Below are 25,844 nucleotides of genomic sequence, written 5' to 3'. Positions count from 1 at the left end.
ATAGAGAGTACAATACAAATAGTAACTGAACACATAAATAATTGTCCATGTCGTTAGTAACATACAAAAGGTACTATTGTGCTGGTCAAAGTTTTTCTGTAATGATACTCAGTTGCTCCTTATAGTGCAAGCAATACATTTGCTGTTATTATAATTTCTCTACAGGAGCTGAAGTGACAATTAGCCACAGTGGAACATTACCTCTTGCTAGTTTGTCAGCTCTCTTGGCGGACCACCTTAAGACTCCTGCCCTCCAACATGTCTCAGCATATGCTGCAAAAATGGATGATGGATTTCATCACGTTTACTTCACTGCTGTCAATGAAAAAGGGGACTACAAACTTGCAGCAGAGAGTTTTAAGAAAAAATTCGATCAAGGTATGTTGAATCTGATCATGTGTGTGTACAGAGTAAATTTACCAGTACTGTACTGTACCTCCTTTTAAGATTGGTTACATTATTTTCACACCCGGTAAGTAATGTTATTATAGAAGCAGAATTGAATATAAGGACATGGAGGAAAAAGAGAAAAGGAACTTTTCAATGGCTATAGAATAGAAAAGTTAAAAATAACAAGTATACTCTTGATTAAATGACAAAATACCTCTTAAAAGTCGATCTGTAGATCATTGGAATAAACTTTCACGCAGAGTTGTTAATTTAGGAAAATTAAAAACCTTTAGAAATATAATAATACAGTGGTCCCTCGGTTAACGAACACAATTCGTTCCAGAAGGTCGTTTGTTAACCGAAAATTTCGTTAACCGAAACCATGTTTCAATGGAATTTCAGGTAATTGGTTCCAGTTCACCGAAAATTACATACAAACTAAAAATAAATGCAGTAAAGTACACTTACTTTGAGGTGTGCATGTAGAAGGCTCCTGGTTGTTGTTGTTGTTGATGATGATGATGATGATGATGGGAATTAGAAGTGGGGGTGGAGGAGAAGGGAGAAGAGAAGGCATTGGGGTGGAAGAGAAGTCACCCCATGCTTCATGCCGCCATTTCACCCATAAAATTTTAGTTCACTTGGTGTAATTCAAGATTATTTTCTTTAAATCAACACTGCACTGCATTATATATTGTTAATACTATGTAAAATAAACTTCAGAATGACCAATAATTGTACTGTAAAAACGTAAAAATAGTTTATGTTCAAGAGAGTCTCAAACAAGATGTTACCTCCACTGAACAGAGACACAAACTGAGGCCATTCTGGGTGAGTCATGTGGCTGTTTGGCGCACTAAAAACTTGTTCCCTGTACTTCAATTATGTTAAATAATTGTTAAAATGACTAAAAAATTTTATGTAAGACTTGGAAAATTATTGAATAGTACAACCTTCTTGATATTTACTCAACTGGTAACGAATTTAAGCCCTAAAACCGATTACAGTACTGTATTGGCGGACTAATACTGCAGCTGGTGAGCAGGCGAAAGCAGGCGAAAACATGTTGGGAAAAATTTGTAAGGAATTTGTTAACCGAATTTTTTTCGTTAACCGAATTGAATATTCTTATGGAAGGTAATTCTTTAACTGAAATTTCGTTAACCGAGGCATTCATTAATCGAGGGGTCACTGTACACACATCATAGTAGAAAAGGAGGTGGAACATTAATGTAGACTTGTACATTTTACAGTTTATCATTGGTAAACCTATTTCTACTTTATTTGTTAGTTACTACACCATTTAAAACTGCAATGTTATAAAAAAAAAATTATGATTTTCAACAGCCCCCCTCAAAAGCATTAGTTTTGTAATATTGATTTCAGTTATGTTTTACAGAGCTGAACGCGGGAAGTTCATATGAAGCGTTAGTGGCGTACTCTGGAAACATCATTCCTAAAGAGTCTAATAGGAGTGTAGCCCCACACAATATAGGGGTTATAGTTGCCATCCTCATCACTCTTGCCATCTGCTTTGCTATTGGTGCTGCTGTCTATCACCTGAGGAAGCGCAGGTAGTGTACGTTACCAAAATACTTACAAATGGCTAGTGATCAAAGGTTTCAAATATTCTCTGTCCACTCTACTGTATTAGGGCCAGTGACTACTGCCATGTTTCCCACAGTTTGGCAAGAATAAGCTATCCAAACCATTACATTCTTTTGAACTTATAATCTTAAATTTCTGCATGTGATAACAAAACCCATAAATATTTGTGTGTGTAGAGTGCTATGAGAGATATACTTGTATGTCTCGGGAGGGTTGTCAGAATCCTTTGTCCGTTGTGCCTTTTGTCTTACATAAAATAGTAAATAGACTTTTTGGAGCAAGTGTACAATATGTCGGCAATTAATATAAAAGATATTTTTTTTTAATGTCCTCAGTTTAATAATTTAAGTCACCAAATTTAATGTTACATGTACAATACAGGGTATTGGATCATATTGTGTGCCACTATCATCTACTATAATCAGTTTGTCTCTTCTTCTTATCATAACTCTGTATTCATTCAGTTTTCAAAAGATATATTAGATAATAAATATGTTTCTGCTCAGGGCAACGTCTCGATTCTCGTTCATGTTCCGACGTCTTGAGAGCAGTAGCCGTCGTGTGTCAGTGGCCAGTGATATGGTAGGAGGACGACGAGCCTCAACAACATCCAGTATTTTTACCTACAACAGAGAAGGTGGCTTAAGATTCTTCAACCCTATTTTCAACCAGTCCATGGCAGTGAGTAATAATGATACATTACAGTTATTGGTTGATTTTAAAGTGTTTCCTACAACTAGGTTTGCAATATATGGTGCAGAATAAAACACAAAACACGTGTTGACCTTTATACGATGGGCTTGGGGACCTCAATAAGCCAACGTTAAGTGATAGGTCGTATATCGATATTAATATCATATGGGGAAAAAAGATTCCATTCCTGAGACCTTGAAGAGCCCAAACTAGTTTTATATCCTGCTTTTATAATGAGTAAATAATGTCTAATACAGTAACTCATGTAATTTATAAATACCTGTACATAAAAACAATAAATCTATACAAAATAAAGATTTACTTTAAATTATTTACAGGATATGTACGTGAACAGTACGGTAGTAAGTTGCTATCTCTCAGCTCTCATTAAGTAGTTTAGGGTAAACATACATAATTTTCTTCATTTTTTAAACTCTGTTAATGCTTTAAAATATTTCATTGTGTGCAAAAAAAATAAAATTAATTAAAGGAAATGATTATAATGAGGTCAAAACATAAAGAAAATAAAAATTTCATACATCCCCGGGAGTTAGTGTGGATCGTGGGAGGGGATCTCAGCTCCCCCCCCCCCCACTACCAGGCCAAGCTGTGAGCTGCATTATTGTTATTTTTCAACTTGCAATTTCAGGTAGATAAACATAATAATTTGTTTTTTATATACTGTTACATGCACACACAATCGTTCATGCAGAATGTGCAAAAAATTTGATAAATATAAAATAATTATCATACGGTCAAAAGCATAAAGGCCTTCTTTAGCTGCTAGACTGCAGTGTATGTTAATAGACTCATTAATTGTTTTGCCACTGTGTAAGTGTCTCTCCATTGAGTGTCATGCCAAGTGATGCCTCATCTATGAGAGTCAACTGGGTTTGGCAAACACATGTGTCTACCCATGCTTCTCATCAATTAATAGTCAGCCTCCGACAAAGCCCCACACCTACAATGTGTTGGCTGTATGGAGATACAGCAAACCTCAGAACCAATATTGGAAACCTTTGCTAGAGCACAAAAAAAATACCAGACAATCACAAATAAAGAGTGACTAGTACAATTTGTGGCTGGGAAGAGATTACATGAAGATGATATGTTGACCAAACTAGGGATGTGAATGGCGGGTGCCCAGCAGGCAACCATCCCAACATCATGTGGGTAAGGACTTCACTAAGGCCAATTAAAGGTTGGGCAGGAGACAATTCTTCATACATTTCTCATTTGAAAATTCACCATGTGGGTCATCATAATTTTGTACCACACATTCAAGAATTTGGACTTGTTCTAAATTATAATTTTTTTCCAAAATCTTCAGTGTCTGAAATAAACTAAATTTTAAAACACTAAATTTGAATATTGTGATGGTTTACTCGGTGTGTGTTTGTGTGCACACTCAGTAATCTAATATCTTACTTTTATTTTGATTTGTATTTTGTAAAAGTGATTCCTCTCCTTAATGTACTGTATATAAAAGCATTGCTTATACTGTATTTATTACCTTGATATTGTAATTATAAAATTATCGTCTTTGACAGTCTCTAGCAGGAGCGGGCCTATCATCCGCAATCAATGAAAATATTCAAGTTCCTGCTGGAGATCAAGTAGAAGGGCAGCATGAGAACCCTATGTATACTGCTTACCAAAACATGTCCCCCGAGGAACGTCAGGTATGTGTGATTCATGTTTATAAGAATAAATATATAATACAGGGGTAAAATAATTATTTTATAGGGTGAGGGATACTGATTGGTCTTTAGTAATAAGCAAGAGCATGAGACCCATGGATCAATATTAATTTTAAAAATTTGTATCTGTTGTGTGAAAAAGAAGAAACAAATCTCTAGTTCTATTGTTCTACCACCAATTACCAAAAGCAAGAGTTCTACTTCCATAAGGAGTATACAGTACTGTACAGCATCTGGTTCTTGATCTTCTTCTAAACATGTTGAGAACACTGCTTCTTATCCAATCAGTGAAGTTAAGCAATGTTGGGTCTGGTTAATACTTGGATGGGTGATGGCCTGGGAACACCAGATGGTTTTGTAGGCTATCCTTGGCCAAATTGCCTGAATATCAATTATCCTTATCATTAGTGATTTGTTATAAAGTCCTTCATATACAAGAGGTCGTCTTTAAGCAGTCTTCCTCAGCTAGCAGCCCCCTGTTGCATTTTTGATGAATAAGCAACATTCTGTCTTCATGGGTATATTTACTGTCCTAAACTCTCCTTGGATTTTGTATACCTCACGAGCTCATAAACCTTTGACTTGTGCAACACTTAAATGGCAGCAATCATCAATGGACTTTTCATGCCTCTGCTTTCCATTTTATGCATATTGAGGTGGAGTAGAGTAGGGAATCCTTAGCAGCCAGTTAAGGGTATCTCCTTGAATGTTCTTTGGATTATCTCTTCCATATCTTTACAGATTTGGTCAGAATCTGTATCCCCATATTTTGTATTATTTCCAGCAGTGGCTTAATCGATCTCCAATTACTATTTGAATAATGTAATTGGTGTTGGGAGTGTTATGTTTAGGGTAGACTTCAGTTTTATCTTTAGACGAGTTATTTCAAGTTGGTGATGCAATCCAAAGTTAACACCATAACAAAATTGGTTATTGAGCACTGAAGACATCCAGCTTTTTCTTACCAAGATAAAATAGAGAGAGATGTCCTTAATTTACGTTGGTAATGTTATCTCCATTATAATCAAACAGACTATGTAATTAGTTCTGTGATTAATTTGGTCACAGGATTATAAATGACTTTTCTAAAATCTTTATATTAACCCGATGACCCCTTTCCATCTAGGCTTCAGAAGACACACTTCGTGCTCGAGAGAGAATCCTCGAGGCTGCAGGAGAACTTGTTGCTTCCATGGAGTCTTCACCAATTCTCAACAAAGATGTGAAAACAATTGGGCCAACGAGTGACCTTGGAGTAATAGAAGAAGAGAGAGAACCAAAGACCGATGCAAGTGATCTGAATGAAACAACGGATAATGGCACAGAAGAAACAAATGATAAAAACAGCAACCCTCTTGAATCATTTAATGTTAGTTCGCTGCAGAAAGATAAAACTGACGGAGATGTTCTGATAGACGATTCTCAAAGTGAAGTAAAGCTTGATGATTCTGAAGACAAAACATGCACAACTAATGTTTCACTTCAGATAGAGAGTGACTCTAGCACAGATGCAGTCAAGAGTGAACTGACTGCCAAAGATCCCATAAACATTGAGGAAAAGGAAATTGATGGCTCAGTGACCAAGCAAGATTTGACAGAAACTGAGGATACTCAAGGACATCCTGCCAGCTCTCTGAATCTTGAAAACTATTCAACTAGTTCCTCTTCTGATGATGATGCCTCATTTACACCTAAGAATCTTGAAGGTTTTACTCCTCTTGTAGAACTAAATTAGATATTATGTGGAGGATATCTGTTGCAGCCAGGCAGAAATATGATTGGGATTCACCTATCATTCTACAAGCTTATCTAAATACCAAAAACATGCCTCTTACTGCCTGATGGTCCAGCCTTTAGCTGTACTTGTACTCCATATTTTGTTATAAACTTAAGAATATATTGCTGGGCCTTTACAAGCATTTTTGTTTCCTCTTTGTCCCACTCTTTTGTACAGGACTGTATCTAAAAAATACACTATGAAGGTAAAAGGTGAAAATTTTATCTTGAAATACCAATAATGAAGTAAAACAAGTCGAGAGTGGACATGTCTAAACAGAGACTAGAACCTTCATCAGGGCTGCTACAGTATAGGGCCAGGAACTAGCACCGGTGTTAACCTTAGGTACATAGCTCTGTACACTACAGTACCCTGTACTATGATATATAGAACATAAGAATGCAACTGTCAAGAACAGAGGAACTAAAGTGTCAGCCATCATACTGACCACCTAAAAGAGACTCATACTGTATATCTTAATATAGTTCTCTTTATAATTTTTATTATGAAAGAACAAAAAGTTCATTAAGGAGAAGGACTCCAAAGTACCATTCATAGGGAGGCGCACTGCTTACCTCAACACCAAAATTTAAACAAAGGAAGTCTGGAAACTCAATCTCATATGACTCCAGAATTCATAATCCTACATTAAAGAAAGTGAAATGAGCCAACTGCAAGTTGATAAGGGCATTATTTATAAAGGGAATACAGTACTGTACTGTATACCCTAGATCAGCGGTTCCAAACCTCAGGTCGCGACCCAAATCAGGGTCGCGGGCAGTGTTGCAGTGCCAATTTTTAAGGTACCAGAGCTGTCAAAATAATTTCCGTTCCCTAAACCGTATATGTATATATGTATATGTATGTATATATATATATATATATATATGTATATATATATATATATATATATATATATATATATATATATATATATATATATATATATATATATATATATATATATATATATATATATATATATTTGATCTAGTAGTAGTCTAATGTGCTTATCCTCTCAATATTGGTCACATATCTATAGCTCTTATGCGAGGAAGTACTTCTTTTAAATGTTTAGAAGTGCACCTGTTATCAAAGTCTTTCTACAATATTGATAAGTCATAAAATGTAAGCTGATCTGAAGGATAGATTAATTATATGAGGATATATTCGGCTTTGCATTATTAGTGGAAAATAAAGTTGATTGCTTGAATGATTTAGATTTATGATAACATATAGAGCTTACTATAACTTCATGTGTGAAGTGTGGTGTGGTGGAGTGGATGAAGAGGAATACACTAAGGTGGTATGGACATGTGCCGAGGATGCATGAAGGCAGGCTGACAAAAAAAGTTTATGATAGCAAGAGAGAGGGGAATGTCGGGAGGGGTAGACCAATTGCCACCTGGGAGAAAAGAATTAGAGAGTTTGTTGAAGAGAGAGCGGAAAGGGGATGAAGAGTTTTGGAGAGAGCAAGTGAGGTGTGCGAGAATAAAATGACCCGGAGACATTTCTGCCATGGCCACCCCCTGTTGGGGAGTTCCCGGGAGGGAACAAGGTGTCGGCGATATTGATTGATTGATCAAAACAGAGGTGCCGGAGCGGCGCTCCTGTGAGCTCCGGCAGCACTGCACCCCTGGTCGCGGGGTGTGCTCAGTAGGGTCGCGAGGGGCCCTCAGACAATTTAAAAAATATGGTAATTATCATAAAGTCAAAAAAATTTTTGCTTAACATTCAAGCTATATAATATATTATATGCCTGAGGGTCACGACACCGTATTGTAGGGAAATTTAGGGTCGCAGTCAAAAAAGGTTGGGAACCACTGCCCTAGATAATCCCCAAAGATGCAGTTTTGGAAAGAGAGCCTTGGAGGTGCTCATAAATTTAGAGCACCTAACAAGTAGATTAAGTTGGAGATATACCCAGATTCGGGGAGAAAATGCCATACTGATATAAAACAAAAATCTTTATTATCAAAATTATGTCTTGGACATACTGTACATAATTTCTGAGACTTAAGGAATTCTGAGGATCATATTTAGTTGACAGTATTTACAATTACATATAGTATCTTTTTTTTCAAATGAATATAACAAATATGCTTACAATATTAACAACTAACCTGTAGTTCATTTATAGTTATTTTCCCAATACACTTAAAAGTTTTATGGCTGCATTTCTTAAGTTCTGAAGTGGCTCATCTTTGTCTTTATCCAGTGACACAGCCTTTTCTTTCTTCTGAAGATACTTTGCGAGAGGTTCACTTAGCCACTTTTCCCGCATACTTATCGCCTTACTGCCAAGCAATTTAATCTCATCATCGTCACTCAGCCGTTCCTGAAGACGATCATATAAAAGGTCCCATCCGATGTTATCAAAAACCTGTAAAGAGATAAAAAAATATACAATCATTATAAGTAAAATTTTCAAACTGAGTTAGAGAGACTACAAAAGTTTATGTACAGTACAAGTCATTCTTACCCGGCAGCTACTGTACCTCCATAACTGGACTATGGGACAAAATGTAAAGCTGTTATAGTACTAGTTGAGTAAACAGTGATTTTAGACAAGCTATACAGTGGTATGTGGCAGTTGTTGGCTGAGTACATTACATGTACCATTCATCTGTGTCAGGACAAGATTAGAAGTGTGCTGCAAGTAGCCAGAAGAAATCCTAAATTTGCAAAGGTGGAGAAGCTTTTAAGTGTGTGGATCAGTGACCAAAAGAACAAGAAAGGGATTGTTGTAGATGGTGTTGCCATAATAAAAAATGCTTTAGATCTTTATGAACATATTACAGCTAGTCGGAGGTCAAGCAGTAGGTGTGACTTTCAGGCATCAAAGTGTGGTTCAATTATATGTTCATTATTTGGAATGTTATTTAGAAAGAGGTCTAACTATGTCACCATCCACAAATTTTTTCTCTTAGCCATAATTTTCCCGTAAGTTATGCAGATTTGTCCGACATATTGTTTTTGTGGAACCTAACCCCTGCAGTAGACAAGTTTCTACTATACAATCTTTTAATTAATAAAACAAATGTATCAGTTAAACATATCAAGTAATATATCATGAGTCTTTTTTCTACTTACCTTTTGTTTAATTACTTCAGGAGCTAAAGCTACAGAACGAAATTTGTCCTTTTTGTCTATTATTTCAGCAATTGTATCTACATATTGCACATAGTCTGCAAGGAGCACAAGATGTTGTGTCGTAGTAGCTAGTGAAGCATATGAAATAACAGTAGGTGTCAGGAGGGACAAGCAATTTAAAAATTCATGAATAAACAAGGGGGGAAGCATCTTTTTCCGAGGCTCATCAGCCTGAGAATCATTGTCAGTATAATCCTTCTTCATTTTCTTCCTATATTTGGAGCCATCTTCATGAACTCTTTTTCTTTTGCGGTCATCTTCACATTCAGGTTCTTGAGGTTCGTTTTCTTCATCTTCAGCAGGATAATTGGCAGTAATATCTTTCCTTGTGATGCTGTCAATGACAGTAGACCACAAAGCTGATAGGACATTCAGAACTGCTGCCAAAATTATGGGGTTACCAGATGTGGTTACTCTTGAGGAAGCATCACTCTTGGGAGCAGCAGTGTTTACCGGTAAGGCTACCAGTGGTAACACAGTCAACAAATTCTGATTCCTTACTAGTTCCACAGCCCCAAGATGGATGCGAACTATAGCTTCTAATACTTCAAGAACCTGCACCTAAGGATGGGAAGAAATAATGTCAATGAAGATAAGAAATAAATGGAACCTATACATCATCAGTAGGTACAATATCTAAAAGAACAAGTGGCCATAGAAAAGTAACAAGAGAACACAGATCATGCATACTGTATTTATTGCTGCCTGACTAAGGTTAATATTCACTGATGATGGAAGTTACCAATCCTTATACCGTACAAGTATTTCTTATATCAATAATCATAGCTGAATGAAGCTAACTATTTTACCTTGTCACTGACTTGCATCTTATGATTTTCTCGCTATTTTTTCATGGTTCTCATTTGTATAGTACTGTAATTTGTTACAAAACAAACTAATACAGGGCGGTCCTCGTTATATGGTGCACCAATATACATCGTCTTCATCATCCACTGTTTTATATTAAGTCTGTGTGTACCGAATATGATGCATAGATAGTGTTAAAACATCTAATATAATGTAAAAGAAAACTATACTAAGTAATAAAATTGCCCAACAAGTCTTAAGTTTCTTCAACTACAAAATATGTCAGTCACCTCTCACATGACTGTGCGCTATGCCATTGTTACATGTGAGTGACCACAGAATTTGCAGAAAAGTCATCTCAATGTGCTAGTCTGCCTTTCTGCCTTATGAATAAAGAGAATACCATAGTATACTGTACAGTAATATGAAAATATAAAAGAAAATTAAGAGAGTAGGTGTATATTCTGTGTGGGAGGTGGTGTGTATCTGAGAGTAGCAGCCAGTTTGGCAATACACCATGACTTGCCGGGCAACTGTATACCTCACTGTGGGCATTTAAATCACACAAGTGTTACAACACCAAAATCTAAAAGCTTAATCAGTAAAATCTTATTAAGTTCTTATACAATGAAGGGTTTGCACAAAGATTTAATTATAGCAACCCTGTACTACTAATGTTACATAATCAATGGGCAACCATGTGATGTGTATTGGCCATATGACGACTAACTGTGAAGTACAAAGTGCTTAAACCATTCTATCTATCATCTTGAAGATCTTGTATTAATGTTACACCATCAACATTAAAGTGGTGGTGTGTACTAGCCACCTAGCTGTGTGTTGGCCACAAAGAAAAACATATAGGTGTATTCTACTCTACTCTAATACTGAACCCAAGCTAAAATTACATGACCTTAGCTTTCTGAAGGAATAAGGTACAGTACAGTGCTATTTACATTTTGGCATACTAAATAAGTGATCCACAAAGAACTCATTAGTAAACATAGTCATATATCAACATTAATAAATATGTAAGACCACATCAACATGACTGTAATACTACCTTAGTGTGTATTTTAGATATAGAATACAGTTTAGAATTTGGATCATGGCAAACTTTTACATTCCCGAACATGTTTCTGGCCCTTAGAGTTATGTGAGGTTATATTGTACAGGAGGAGGGTAAACTGTTGTGTTTATTCTGTATTTATAGACAAAACATAACCCAGCAAAATGATGTACTGTACAGTACTATTGTCATAACAGGCAAAACTTTGAGAACAACTTCGGTTTATAAATTCACAAATACAGTGCTCCATTTATCATTTACATCTTCACTATTACTCAAGGTTTACCACAATAAAGGAAATGAGGCAACTTACTCGAAGTTCATTATCCACCGAGGGAGCCTGAAGCATGGCTATCATCAAGGTATTGGTGTAGGTTTTCTGACAAATCCTGTAATCTAGAATCTGTCGAATACCAGTAGAAAGTGTTGTTAAGAGGAATGATCTATGTAACCTATTATCAGTTATATGATCTGAGTTATAGAATTCATATAACTCTGGGACCTGAAAAAAAAAGAGAAAGAAAATAAACACACACATGTAATTTTTGTTGCTGAAAATTTAGCAATTAAAGTCAATAACATAATTTAGGTATCAATACAACTTAATCAGTTACAAGGAAGTTTTTCAGCATCCATTGGTTGTTTTAGAGGACTCTACTCCCTTTACCTTTCAACATTGACAAAATTTTTCAGTTATAAAGTACTGTATAACTGCTATGAGTGTTAGTGAATTATTCTTAAAATTCTATTACAGTAAACAGAATATTCATGATACTGTACTGTATTACAAAAGGAGTGACACTTACATAATACAATTCAAAAGCAGGTCTGATGAAGAGATAGTTGAGTACTGGCTGGTACATGGGGTGGTCAGGCTGTGAGAGAAGCTGAGATGCTCGAATGAGGAAATGAGTTGTTAGAGCGGGAAGGCGCCGCTGTTTACCCCCAAATGCAAAGCTGACTACTCCCACCAGCCATAACCACGGTAACTTTAATCGACGATGCCTAGAAATATTGAAAAATTATCAAGATAATTACAATACTGTACCAAAACTAAAATTAAATTCATTTTATCAACAAAAAGAAACTAAAAGCTAATAAGAATCAAGTTCAAAAAGGACAAAACAGAATAAGAACACATTGTTAGGCATGATACATTAAAGTTAAGGAAAACATGAAATTGCTTCTTCATGATTCCCTCTGTTTATATATATACTGTATATATATATATATATATATATATATATATATATATATATATATATATATATATATATATATATATATATATATATATATATATATATATATATATATATATATATATATAAAATGGGAGAGAATTATTATTTAACGTAACTCCTGCATGTAAAAAAAAAAAAAAAGCTTGGAAGAAATTATAATGTTTTGCTTATTATAAAAATAAGGTCAAAGTAATAACAGATCACATTGATTCTACAGTGAACTCCACACTTAAGGACAGTTTATGTTACTGGTCCGTATGTTCATTTTATTACTACCTCTATATCCATCTAACAATAAATTTAATAAAAACATAAATATTCAGTACCTGGACACTTCCATTTTTTCTACCATGCATCTCAGAAGAGCAGCACCAGAACCCCAAACTTCTCGTTCATGTGACGTCATTGCTATAAAGCCCAGGGCTACTGCCCCACACTCAGCATAATCAATATCGTACAACTTGTCTCCATCAGCCAAGAATAACATCAGAGGTATGAGGAAACGTATGTCATATATGGATGGGTCTTCTTTCTGAACCTCCCCTGGCTATTTAGATATGCAGGAGAGAAAATTAATTGTTATACAAAATGCTCCTTGTTGCACTAAAAATACTGTAAAATATTTCTGACTTTAGAATATGGACTGAAAGTGATATCCCACAACACTCAGATGGCTTCAAACACACAGGAAGAGGAGGAATACTTGGGTTATTGTTGTACTGTATTAATAAGATCATCTTCATCATTTGTATTCTTATTATCATCATTATATTTTCATTATCATTACAGTACTTTGTTTCACTAAGGTAGTCACAAAATATAAGTTTAGAACATTAACTGCAATAAAAAGAATAAATCAAAGCTCACTTCTAATGGTAGTCTGGTATTAAATTTATAACAAGTCTGCATAATTTTGTCCATGTTCAACAGGTTTAGTATTTCTTCTGGCTTAGGGTCCCTGACGAGGCCAATGCTTGAGGAGTGCACACCAAAGTGAGCCACAGCTGTATCACCCCACAATATCGGTTGATAATCATTCATGTATCCTTTTCCCTCATAGGTGTGTAGCAGCTGCGGAGGAAAGGAAAGGCTTATTTTTTATTTTTTTTCATTTCACTACCTTGGAATATAACATTGACCAAACCTCCATTTTTTTCCTGAAGATTCCTTTGTCAGTAAAAGGATTTTTACATCAACATATACTGTAACTGTGTGTGCATGTGTGTGTGTGTAATAATCTTTCTGCTTATTGAGATCATCCCTGCATAAGAAACAGTCACACAGTATTTGCATCTTTTTATATTTACAGACTATTGTTTAATCTTAGGTTGGGCAAAAGCGTATGTATTTTGATGTGACGAGGTAGCTGACATGGTAAATAAAATGAAGACAACTGTATATTAAGGTTGGATTTGTGCCTTATATATTCACTTCTGCTTGAGTCAACTATTTCTGACTTCTCATAGTCAATTACATGCAGTTAGTAAATAAATGCTACAGAATGAAGTGCCATATTCCATCAATTTATAAAATAGGTAAATATAAATAGGAAAAATACAATTACCGGTAATCTTTTCTGTTTAAGGAAACAAAATTTTTGATGATTCAACTTTTAATATTTGCTACGGAAAGAGAGTTTAATACTATTTTTCATTTTCAAATTCCCCTCAAACATAAAATACAGTATAAATAAAAAAAATAATCACATATTCAAATGATAAACTTTAATCCAGTTGTTTTCTGTTGTGATACTGAAATGGCCGAGAGCAGAGGAGGTAGCAACAAGAAAATATTCATGGTTAGTACCTTCAAAATGCGTTGGTCCACTGCAGACATGGAAGCCCCATAAGCTCCTAATAAGATGGGAATATGGTTCTCCTGGCAGACCGTCTCTTCACAGTCAACCAGAGTTTGCTGCAAGGCGACTACTTCCTCTGTGAATAGAAAGTAATATTTGTTACCTGTGGTTTTGGAACTTATTCTTTCTTAAAGTAAATACAGTATATGTGCTGTTGTGTCAAGAGTAATTAACTTCAATTTCCTTTCAGTGTAATAGACAATAAATATCAAAATGTAAGTCAATCTATGAAGATGAAAAACAAGATAAGAACAATATTAATAATACTAAAATAATTATATTCAAATACTATTTACAAACAGTTAATAAACAGGCTAAATGACAAGTGATAAAATGAAGCTTTAATCTTGAAATCTCACTTACAGAACTGGGATGCGTGACTCATGTATAGTAAGCAAGGAGAGAAAATGTTTTCAGTGACCTAAAATTTGTGACTGCAACCTAAAATATGAATTTTTTTCCCACCAATACTAGATGCTTCAAAAGGAGACACTTGGTATATCAGTTTCTTCTATAAAACAGCCTTCACTGACACATAAAAAAGTGCACATCTGGACCTATATAATACATGATCTGAGCCCAACCATAAACAGAAGCAGTTACCATTATACTGGACAGCTCGGTAAGAAAGATTATTATCACCACTTTCACCGATGTATAATGGTTCACATCCATGGATATATTGAACAAACACGGGGACATAACGCATCCCTGTCTAATACCCACATATTTTTCAAATGTTTCACTTTCATTCCCATTTACCCTTACTGTTGCCCGGCTGTTCTCATAGAATGCCTTTGCTGAATTTAATAGCCTTCCTCCCACCCCATACACTTGTAATACCTCCCACAATGCTTTTCTGTTCACCCTATTATATGCTTTTTCCAAATCTACTATAAATCATTAAAATCATCTGTAAGTAATAAAAATCAACAAAAAGCTTATTAAAACCAAGAAAAGAGACTTAGATTAAAAAATAAATAAATAAAATTTTGGTTTGGTTTAAACCATTAGTTAAAATTGGCAAACCCTGGGCCTAGATACAGTAGGCTCTCACCAATAACGTTTAATAGGTGCCTGAAAAACACCGTTATTAGCGAAAACGTTATTTGTGTGACATTAAAATACATGTAAAAAGGGTTTATTGGTGCCGCCGCCACAAGAATTTCACCAATTTTTTCCCCTTTGAAGCCCTGCCTAACACTTTTTGTTAGCTGAAATAAAAAGAATTGCTATTCAATCATCAAAATAAAGAGGTTGAGTAATATAACACTTAGCTTGGGGGAGTTTTTGAGGTGCTTGGTGTGATGATTGTTCCGTATCTGAGGGCCGCTAACACTTGCACTGTCTTTCATTCTACAAACTAACCATTTCACAAGAAAATGCTCTGTTATCACTAACAACCTGTTTCTATTGCCTTTATCATTCATAGCTCGCCTCGCATTTCCATCACTACCGAAATATTTTTCGCCAGCGCAATACTCTTCTTGGTCTCCTCTAAGTTCCTCTTAATATTTCGCACTGTAGACTCAGGACAGTTCAATTTCCTCACTTTAAAAGTTTCCAGTCATTCACCACCTCCCGTAGCCCCTACAGGCAAAAATGCGGAAGCTATTATTGATCACCGACCCGAACAACCACTGGTTATAGAGGCGAAAATCTCACACGTGGGTGCAGCGTTGTATTTCACTGAGCGTGTGTGAGAGCGAGGTGGAGTGGACAACTACGTCATCAACATGGCAGCAAACAAACACTATCATTGATGCACTCGGAGGCTTCCCGCAAAATTTCCGTTATTCAAGAGAATCCAGACGTTATTACTGAAAATGGATATCTATTGTAACTTACCGTTATTGTCGAAAAAGTTATTGTGGAAGTCGTTATTGGCGAAAGCCTACTGTACAAAATTAGACTTCCAAATCAAACCTACATATTCAATCTAGTGCCAACAATAGGATAGAAACAACAGTCATAATACATACCTTTAAGCCTTCCCCATTCTTCTGCTCTATTGAACATGAGTGTGAGATACTGGGAGTGTGCCATGATCATTTGGTAAAGGGTAGTTACAGGTAGACTACTGTCTTCTCCATATCTTCCTTGGCTGACTTTTTTATATAAATTTGCACACAACAGGTTCAAAGTGTGTATCAGATCAGGCCCCACACTCTGATCACTGAGACCATTACGTAGTACCTGCAGGGAGAATATATATGAGTGTACACTGCCAAGCAACTGATTATAGATACAGGAAGAGCAAGATGCATGGATTATCTAACTGGGAAACAGAATTTGGTTTAATCATCATAACTACAATTGCCTGAATAGCCAAGAAATTGAAAGATTTTTCTGCAACTTAACTAGGTAACAATAATGAGAGCTAAATGTACAGTACTGTATATGCATACGGGTATCCTCGCTTAATGATGGGGACGTGTTCCTGAAAATCTAACGTTAAATGAGATTATCGCTAAATGAGGACCAGTATCCGTGGAGATGGTATGTTGCCTATGTTACATGTAATAAAAGCTGTCATTAAGCTGAAGTTTTGACATAACATTAAACAAGAAGGTTAATAATTTTTTAGCACTAAATTGAATTATTGTTAAGTGAATTAATGCTATACGAGGGATATCTGTACTCTATTTTCCTCTAATTTGTGTATTTCTATATACAGTACAGTACTTGAAAATCAGTGATAAAACTAAGCATAAAATTCTTAAAATTATAATGTACTCACTTGTTTCACAAAAGATGACCATATTTTGGTGGGTGCCAAGGTAGTGTAGGATGACTGCCCAAGTTTGGGAAGAATTTCCTTTATGATATTTGAAACATTCAGCAACTGGTTTGTATTTTGAAGTTCTTTCTGATAAGTGCTTCGAATGAAACATAAGCAGATGTTTAGCAAAGCCAAGTCCTCTTCTGGTAGATCAAATTTAGGCAGTACTGGCCCAGAGTTGGATAACTTGTGAAAAACTGGCACCAAAGAGAGAAACTTCTTGGGTGGAGGATGTTTCTGAGTGACCATTTTTTCATACAGCTGGCAGCATATCTCAGACAAAGAGTCATCATCTGTGGAGCAAAGGTTATACTGTATCACTAAATACTAACCAGATATTGCATGACTCTAGGCATTAATATGAAACCTAGGAAATATTTACAATAAAAACAATCAGGGTGTGAAATGCAAGAATTAAATGATTCTGTATGAGGCAAGAAGTCACTGTAAAAATTACAACTATAACACGTGGAATTTAGGGAAACATGTACTTCTGATGGGTGATGTGGGTAAACCCGATGGATATTGTTGGGCCTCGCTAAGGAAGGGAAGTATACCTTAGAAGAAGCAAATCTCCAATATCAGTAAGAATGAATGAAGGACAAAACTGTAGACAGAAAATGTATGATGTTTTCTCTTGATTCCAGCAACCCGGCATTAAGAGGAACAATAAAGGTGATGATAAAGTAACATTAACAACTGAAATCCCACTAAAAATTGAGGTAGTTTGTGAAGTAAGAATATAGGGCCAGAGGTTATAGTATATATTGTACAACAAACATAAAAGCAATATACTTGCAGTTTAAAGTATCAATACAAATGTAATTCATCCCTTTGAACAGTCAATAAGCAATATTCCACTACAAGCCACATGGGCCTAAAATGGTAAGGCAGCAACATTTCAATTGTTTCTGGTGTAATTTCAAGAAAGTGGTAAGATTTATGGCTGCTATAGGTCCCTACTGCATTTTCAAGATATCACCCTTAGACAAAAATTACCCTGGACCACCCCGAGCCAGAGTGCTTACAGTATGTCTATAAACAAACCTAACCTAACTTAACCTTACCTTGATGGGAAAATCTTACTATGGGCTAATAAACCTTTTTGGGTAATTTCAACATAACAAAGAGTCAATTAGCTGCACTCTTGGTCACCATACTATGGAGTGGAACAAACTTTGATTCACTGAAACTCATACTATCCTACCATACCACAACCTAATGGGATCAAAGGTATGTTTCAACAGTATAAAAATGAACTCAGTTGACTTGATAATCTCCAGTAACAAGTGAGCTGGTATTACATTGCACAAAGTTGATTCTGCTGAATGTTAACATATAGCCAATGTGATCTGGGAAACTACTAAATGAAAGACTCTATTTCTAGTGTCATCATAGTGACTGTATTGTACTTACCTATTAGGTTCTTTTTTAGAGCAAGGGCAAAGAGTATGCTAGTTGCATCATCATCACCATCTATATCAAGGGCCCATAATTTAATTTTCCGAGACACCTTAGCAAGAGCTAACTCTGCAGTAGCCATAGTTTCATCTTGGTCTAAAAGTAATGCCAAGAGGGGGGCTTGAGATGGTAGAACTGCCCGATGTGATTTAAGATGTTTAACAAGTGTTGTGCCATGTGAAGGATGCAGCTTCATCAACTGACAGCAGAGATCAACGCAGGGTGTGCGAGCACGTACTAGGCATTTTATGTCATCTAAAAAAAATAAAAATTTTGCACCATGAAGAAAATTAATATACAGTAGGTGTTATCCTCATATCAGTAACCTTCTTAAACAAAGAGCAAGGGAAGCTGGATACATTCTATATGTAAATTAAAGTAAAAATTCATATCAATGTCCAGTTAATACAGTATAAGTATACTCTAATTAGCTTGTGTAGATATAACAAGAGCCAACCTCCAACTACTATATCATTAATAATTGTTTAGGGTTATGGACAAGAACACACATTTATAATTTATATCAGACAACAGGTACAGCAAAATTTGGCTACATTTCATGAACGTAAAAGGTCAACCTCACATTCATAGTAATTACCTGTAGTAAGGTGTGCAGCTACTTCTTCACTTGTGATTCGAGTAAGGAGTTGCTCCATATGCTTCATAATTGCTTCCAGTGTCTCATTTTCTTCTGCAGTCCTACACCATTCTATATAGCTTGTGAGCAAGAGTTGTACTGATTGAGTTGTAGGCATCCTTTTAGCACTTGTTACTTTCAAAAGTAGTTTTACTAGCTCAAGAACTAAAATATCCTGAGAATGCGATAAATGACATGGATCTTTCAGACAAATTATTAACAACTGCTCAACTGCTTCATAGCTCGCAACTGTGTTCTTTAATGTTATGAATGGTGCCACTGGCTTCCAAAATTCAACTTCAATATCCCTGTTGTTTACTGGTATCTTTATCTCTCTCAATATTTTTTCAAAATACGAACATGTTTTGGGAGCAAGGGAAGGATGCTTTTCTAGCACTAACTCAATAAACTCCTGGGCTAATTCAGTGATGGGAGACTTTTTAAGAGAAAATGGTTTGTAGTTTGCTAATATTCTGGGGTGATCCAAAACTGCTTGGATTACTTGTTTAAAATTTTTATCACTGTCTTCCTCAATAATAGTGCACATACACTTTAATATTCCAATGTATTTTTCTATAAGATTGTCTCCATTCTTCTCTGAACATGAGTCAAGATACAAGTAGAGTAGAAGCTGCAAGACAACCAAATCGAGGTCAGTTTTGTCCATCAACTCTTTAAGCCTGTGTCCTTCTAGCATTGTCTTCACTGATGACCAATCACGAGTCAAAAACAAATATTTAAGAATCTCGGAAAGGTTTGCATTTTCAAAAGTACTTGGAGGCCCATGTACCACTGTTTCTGATTTTTTGAACATACATTTGAGATAATTTTTCAAGTCTGTTGTCAGAATATTTTCATTTTGTAATAGTATATCCGCTAAGAATCCTGGATCACTCAGGGACAGAAGATAATCCTCAATTACATTAGAGAAATACTGGATGTATTCTGAATCAAGATAACTTTCAAGGAGATCAATTGTAGCAAGAACCAATCGGGAGAATGGGAAGGATATGGAGAGTGCAGATACATCTTCATTATCAGTGACTTCCATGGTGCCTAATTCTGTTACGAAGGAAGAAACTTGGCCATCAATGCTGGTATTCAACTGGTTCTTGTTTCCTATCTCCACAAGATGATCTGTATAGTGACTAAGGGAGGAGACAGTTTTCTGGATAATCTGAGTTAAGAAAGAAGACAATTTTACTATACTGCTGCCACTAATGTGTCTCAACCAAAATTTGATATTGCCGTCATAATGAAAGGATAGTCCTGTCTGTGCAAGGAAATTTGATAAAATCTCCAGGCATCTATCTCCTACAGAGAGCACTGCTGACTCACCTTCTGTTGCCATAAACTCTCTCTTTGACTGAGCATAGGTACTTATCAACTGAAATATAATGCTTTTCTCTATTTGTTGGTTCTGATCACCCAACCTCAGTGAGCTGTCCACTGCAACTTCTTGGCTTTGTTTACTACCAGCAATGATGCCTAAGCACAGCATTTGCAGCTCTAACTTGTCTTTAGTGTTTTTTACACTATCACTGCCTTCAGTTGGTAAGACTCTTACAGTCTGCAACATCTCTAGAGGACTGATGAGTTCTTGGAAAGTTTGTTTAGGTAGTAGTTGGGTGTAAACAGTCAAAACCTTGGCAATTGTGAGGAGTTCGGTAATAGTTGCTACTGGATCAGCAGTGTCCTCTTGAAGTACATTCTTTTCATCATCTTGAATGGATGCTGCCTCTTGACCTGTTGCAACATTCCAGCATTGAACAATATCCTTCACCGACCCCTGAACCCTGAAAACTGAATTTACCAACTTTCTCCGAGTTTGCTCTTTGACTTCCTGAGAATATGCCTCATTCTTCATTATATTATCTATAGATTCTTGAATTTTGGAAAGAATAGCAAATACAAGCATTAATCCACAATGTCTTATTGATTTGTAACAAGATCCCACTAATGACTGGAAAAATTTAACATCTAGAGGTCGTGGTAAAAGACATGAAAACACTCCTGCAATTCCTCTTGTGTCCAACTTTTTCCATGGCTTCTGTTGTTCAATAATTTGAGTTAACATGTTAATAAGAGAAATAAATGATTTTGTTGGTCTTGGAGTAAGGAAATCCTTGAGAGTTTTAAGATATGCCTGTAGAAGATCAGGGCAAGCACCTAAAACACCACTTATAAGTTCAGACTGCTCTGGACTTTTCCAAGGTGTCTTCAAGTTAGATACTATCTTATAGAGACACCAATTATTTGATTGGATTCGGCCTTCCTGAAGTTTTTCTTGGAAAAGAATTCCATGCTTTGTAGAACAGCACAGTGAATACAAAAACTTATGCAACACCTCTATGATCTGAGCTCTTTCTTTCTGTAAGTTTCCCCCAATGTGAATGTCCATATCCTGCACACTCCCACCTTTAGCCAGTTTCCCAAGTGGTCCCATCCAATTGTACAAGTCTAAGAGAGATTTGGCTGTGGCGGGTGTGAATAAATTTACTTTCATTGTCTTTGATATATCAGGATTCAGCAACACTGATTCATGCATGACCTTCAATACGTTGATGACACGTTCACAAGGGTCCCACATTAGACCAGGAAAAATTGCAGATAAAAGATCTGAAAAAAATTTAAATAAATGAAACCATAAACCTAAAATGACAGAAATGAAATTATATAAATCCAATAAATAAATTCAATCAATCAGGCCACAAATGGTGACATATTTTCACATATTAACACTACAATCACCCCTCTAAAAACCTACCTGTTATTCCCTCTCCCTTTGATATCGCATAGTCCATGCTATCAGCTTCAAATATGTCCAGAATTATTTCCTTTGTATTTATACTGAAAATTCCTACACCAAACCTGACTTTAAGTCTTGTATTTACCTTTTTTCTGAAGAAACTGCTTGATGACAAGTGGTTCGTCCGAGACATTGAGGAAAGCGAGAAATAGGTAAATGCACCAAGCACGAACATCACGAACATCTCTCATGCTCTGGCGACTCACAAGAATAGAAATATTGATTAGATGCCAATCCAAAGTCAGTAATACCTCATTGGCTGCTTCTCCACCAACCATCACCATTCCTGTAAGCAGAATAGGACTTTAGTTTGCACATTCATATGATTTTTTTTTCTTTTCAAATATAGAGATGCAGGTATTATTTTCATGCAAATCTTCCAAGTTACAGTATAACCTATCCTACTTTCCCTTTTTTTAATCCAATACAAAATACAGTACAGTACAGTACTGTATTCTGAAACTGACTACCGATACCTTACACTCGGACAGTTTACTAATTTTTGCCCAATTGTTATGATTCATTATAATGACAATACAGTACAGTACAGTACTGTATAGTATACTTCATTGTGGTATTCTCTGCATGAACATTGCCATATGTACAGTACCTCTAGGATGAGATATTTAGCTCAGCACAAGGTGTTTCATCATATAATAATAAGTTGACAGAACATCCTATTACTGGATAAGATAACTTGTGTATTATTTACCTGTAAGACAGCGAAGCACAGCCTTGCAAGCCTTATTGGTACTGGTTGGAGTCAAGAGTTTATATATAAATGCATCATGATTGTGCAATAATTGCCGGGTGATGTGCAGACCAACACTGCTGAAATCCTTCAGTTCACCAGCAATACTGAAGAAAAATTCAAGGCATCAAGGATATCATATAGGTAAAGTTTAGAGAGGTCCCTTTAATAATAAATTATCCATGTTAATTAGCTCTCCTCCTTAATTCATTCTTTAACAAAAAGGGCTAAAAACAAAAGCTCAAAATCACACCTGTCAAAATGAAGACCAGCTGTCATGTATCCCACATTTTACAAGACTGTGTCACACACTAGCATCTTTGGCAACAGCTAACCTTAGAAACCTTTATAAACTTCCCATGTGAAATTTTTTACTTTGTACCTGCCAATAAATGCTGCTCTTCATTATAAGCAATGTCAGAATAAAATGAAAAACAGTGTAAAATACAACACAAAGAAAAAGTTGATTAAACAAGTGGTAAAATCCCAATTCCTGCACTCATGTAATTTACATGTACAGGTACCGCACACTCTAGGACTAAAGTTGTGGACAGCCGCATGGAACCTACACTAGTGATCTCTAGCAATAGAAGAAGTTGAAACTATATTATATAAATAAAATATGAAGTTATATAAGAATAAAAGTTAAAATAAAATAGCTACTACTGTACTTTAAAAATTACATGTCGTTAAGTACAGTGCAGCTATCCACGATATCAGTACTAGAGTGTACAACAAAACAGGAAAAGATTTACAACTACAGTACTTCAAGATTATTCAAGGATCTCAATTTTATAATTTTTTTTCACTTACTTAAAGAGAATATGGCCAAGTGCTGTGAAAACTGTTGTAAGCTCACTACCAGTGCGCTTATCCACCAATAGCAGATCAAGAATTTCATCACAGTTTTTTGATGCAAGAAGAAACCTATGGATGACACCTTGAGCATCACCCTTCTCTTCGACACTGGTGTTGAATTCATCTAAAGCTGCAAGTAAAAAAACTGTGAGCATTTCCTAAACACATCACGCCATTCTACATACAGTAAGACAACATTCTGTGCCTCACTAGTCAATGAGACACAGCCCTAAGTCTATGCCCAAAGGTTAGAGGAGTATGCTGGGTGTGATGGGCACATTTTGATTTCTCTACCATGTTAAGGTTATGAATTAAATATATGAATTTAACTTTGCCTGGAGTACTGTTACCATACAAGCTGCGGATCATAATTCAGGTACTTATCAGAAAGGTAAATGCTGTACTGTACTCCTTATTCACCTTTAAAATTATTCAAGAAATGGAGGATTGACCCTGAATCCCTTTTCTAAGCCAATTACCAGATGGGATTTGTAATGCAGGGCTGCTTAATGGGGGTTCCTTGTACTGTACAGTAATACTACAAACCCCATTATGTGAGCCATGGTTGCCATACTATGTAATCTAACCTAATTATCTAAATATGTTGGCAAAAATTGCAGACATTCTAGAACAGATATTCTCATAAAGCATATTCTTCAGCTGAATATTTACGGTAAATGATTATTTTTGGCCTTATTTTAGGTAAATTTGCACTTGCACACCCCACTCTGTTAGAAAGTAAAAAATATATTTGTCTAGTGTATTTGTGTGTGTTTTGACCGAATATGACCTTCATTTCCGTCGGAAATTGGCCAGTTTTTTTATCGATTTTTTTTTCGTGGGACGTTATCCCCCAAAAACTAATGGCTAAGCGAATAAAAAATACACCAAAAAACACTAGAAAAACAAAAACCAAACCTAACTTAACCTAACTGATTCTCACCGTATGATGGAATCACCTATTTCTTACCTTATTGGCCTGGTTCTTGTTCGACATTGGATTCTGAGATTCTTACACAACGCCACATATGTTGGTCTTTGCGATATTTACATTCAGTCTTGCACTTAGGACACTTTACTGAGGTTGGAAGAACACCATGCGATCGAAAAAATGCTATAGTTTCTTCGTTTTTTTCCCAAAAACTCGCAATCAGCTCCATATAATTAAAATGACACCCATCATAGACTTATCGGAAATGAATATGAATTTGGAAATATGAAACTCAAAATAAAAATTGATTTTGATTGGGCCAAAAATACCACAAATTAAACCAAAAATCATTTTAATTGGTTGCAAAAAAAAAAACGCTTTTGATTGGTCGCATGATGTGTACAGGAAAACATGCGAGTGATGAATTACAAAGGAGAAACGCAGGAGACACGCAGTGTGGGAGGTGAGGTAGGCGATAAAGGTGGAAGATTAATGGAAGAAAATAGATAAAATTTTGGATATACTATCTCCGTTATTATACATTTGTGACGGTAATGTAATAGATGAAAATTATCTTACAATTAGAAGTCTGATTAGAATACGATAACAGATTAGTGGTAGGAATGTGGGGTGTGAAAATGCAATAATACCGTATATTACACCTCAATTTCCCTCATCCTTCATACCCTGCCCACTACAGGTGATTTATAATTGTAAATAGAGGAAAACTAAAAAAATAAAAAGTTGTACCTGGTATTGTTTTTATTACTTACTATCAGCCAAAGAACATCTGTGGAAAAAATTAACATAATTGAAACACTCCATCTGGTGTTAGCCATCTGCTCACTACAAGTCTAGTATTACCATAATTTTTTCATGGCATAAAACAGATCTGCAAATTTTCCATGGTCTTCAAAACCCTGGAGGCACTCAAACTATCCAACCAGGAGCAAACTCATAGCAATGGTTTTAAATATGACAAATTTAGATTTAGGCCCAAGATAGGTGAACATTGGCTTGGAAATAAATTAGTGGAAGAGTGGAACAAGTTACCAAACACCATCATTAACTCAAACATAGGTTGGATGGATACATGAGCTGCAGTTTCTCCATTGGCCCCAAGTCCAGATGACAAGTCTACCTTTAAAAGTAAACAATCGTCTTTACTTAAAATATAAATATTGCAGTTCCTTTTACCTGCTACAGGAAGCTTCCCACTTAATTCTTCTATGAGGGTTGATATCTTCATGTCTCATAAACTGGTCTAGATACTGTATTATGGACCCGGTCAGCCCTCGTGGCCTCCAACCTTACTA

At 35.8% G+C, this 25,844-nt stretch overlaps 2 protein-coding genes across 4 annotated transcripts in view; one reads left to right on the top strand and one right to left on the bottom strand.

The window, feature by feature from the left end:
- Window positions 1–6,307, top strand: part of LOC121858266 — a 17,371-nt gene extending 11,064 nt beyond the window's left edge. For both annotated transcript variants that reach the window (XM_042354574.1, XM_042354575.1), the window contains exons 6-10: window positions 166–378; window positions 1,790–1,964; window positions 2,505–2,679; window positions 4,242–4,373; window positions 5,518–6,307. In XM_042354574.1, coding sequence (XP_042210508.1) covers window positions 166–378; window positions 1,790–1,964; window positions 2,505–2,679; window positions 4,242–4,373; window positions 5,518–6,126 — 1,304 coding nt within the window. In that variant the 3' untranslated portion in view covers window positions 6,127–6,307. The remainder of the gene's footprint in view (window positions 1–165; window positions 379–1,789; window positions 1,965–2,504; window positions 2,680–4,241; window positions 4,374–5,517) is intronic.
- Window positions 2,494–25,844, bottom strand: LOC121858264 (nucleolar pre-ribosomal-associated protein 1-like). Of its 2 annotated transcripts, XM_042354573.1 has the most exons (16): window positions 25,726–25,844; window positions 23,553–23,727; window positions 22,701–22,846; window positions 22,074–22,274; window positions 19,141–21,798; window positions 18,498–18,797; window positions 17,040–17,374; window positions 16,282–16,495; window positions 14,248–14,375; window positions 13,309–13,512; window positions 12,768–12,988; window positions 12,004–12,202; window positions 11,511–11,699; window positions 9,262–9,882; window positions 8,292–8,551; window positions 2,494–2,621 (listed from the first exon to the last, which is right to left on the bottom strand). In XM_042354573.1, the coding sequence occupies exons 1-15, from the start codon at window positions 25,775–25,777 to the stop codon at window positions 8,309–8,311; spliced, it is 5,886 nt and encodes a 1,961-aa protein (XP_042210507.1). In that variant the 5' UTR covers window positions 25,778–25,844; the 3' UTR covers window positions 2,494–2,621; window positions 8,292–8,308. The 2 variants fall into 2 exon arrangements, with proteins under 2 accessions (XP_042210507.1, XP_042210506.1); XM_042354572.1 differs by lacking the exon at window positions 2,494–2,621 and having other exon boundaries at window positions 8,123–8,551.

The sequence above is a fragment of the Homarus americanus genome, unplaced genomic scaffold (genome assembly GCF_018991925.1).
Source record: "Homarus americanus isolate GMGI-L3 unplaced genomic scaffold, GMGI_Hamer_2.0 scaffold57980, whole genome shotgun sequence".
In the NCBI taxonomy this organism is placed as follows: domain Eukaryota; kingdom Metazoa; phylum Arthropoda; class Malacostraca; order Decapoda; family Nephropidae; genus Homarus; species Homarus americanus.
Note: the sequence above shows the minus strand (reverse complement) of the source record. Positions and strands in the feature narration are given on the sequence as shown.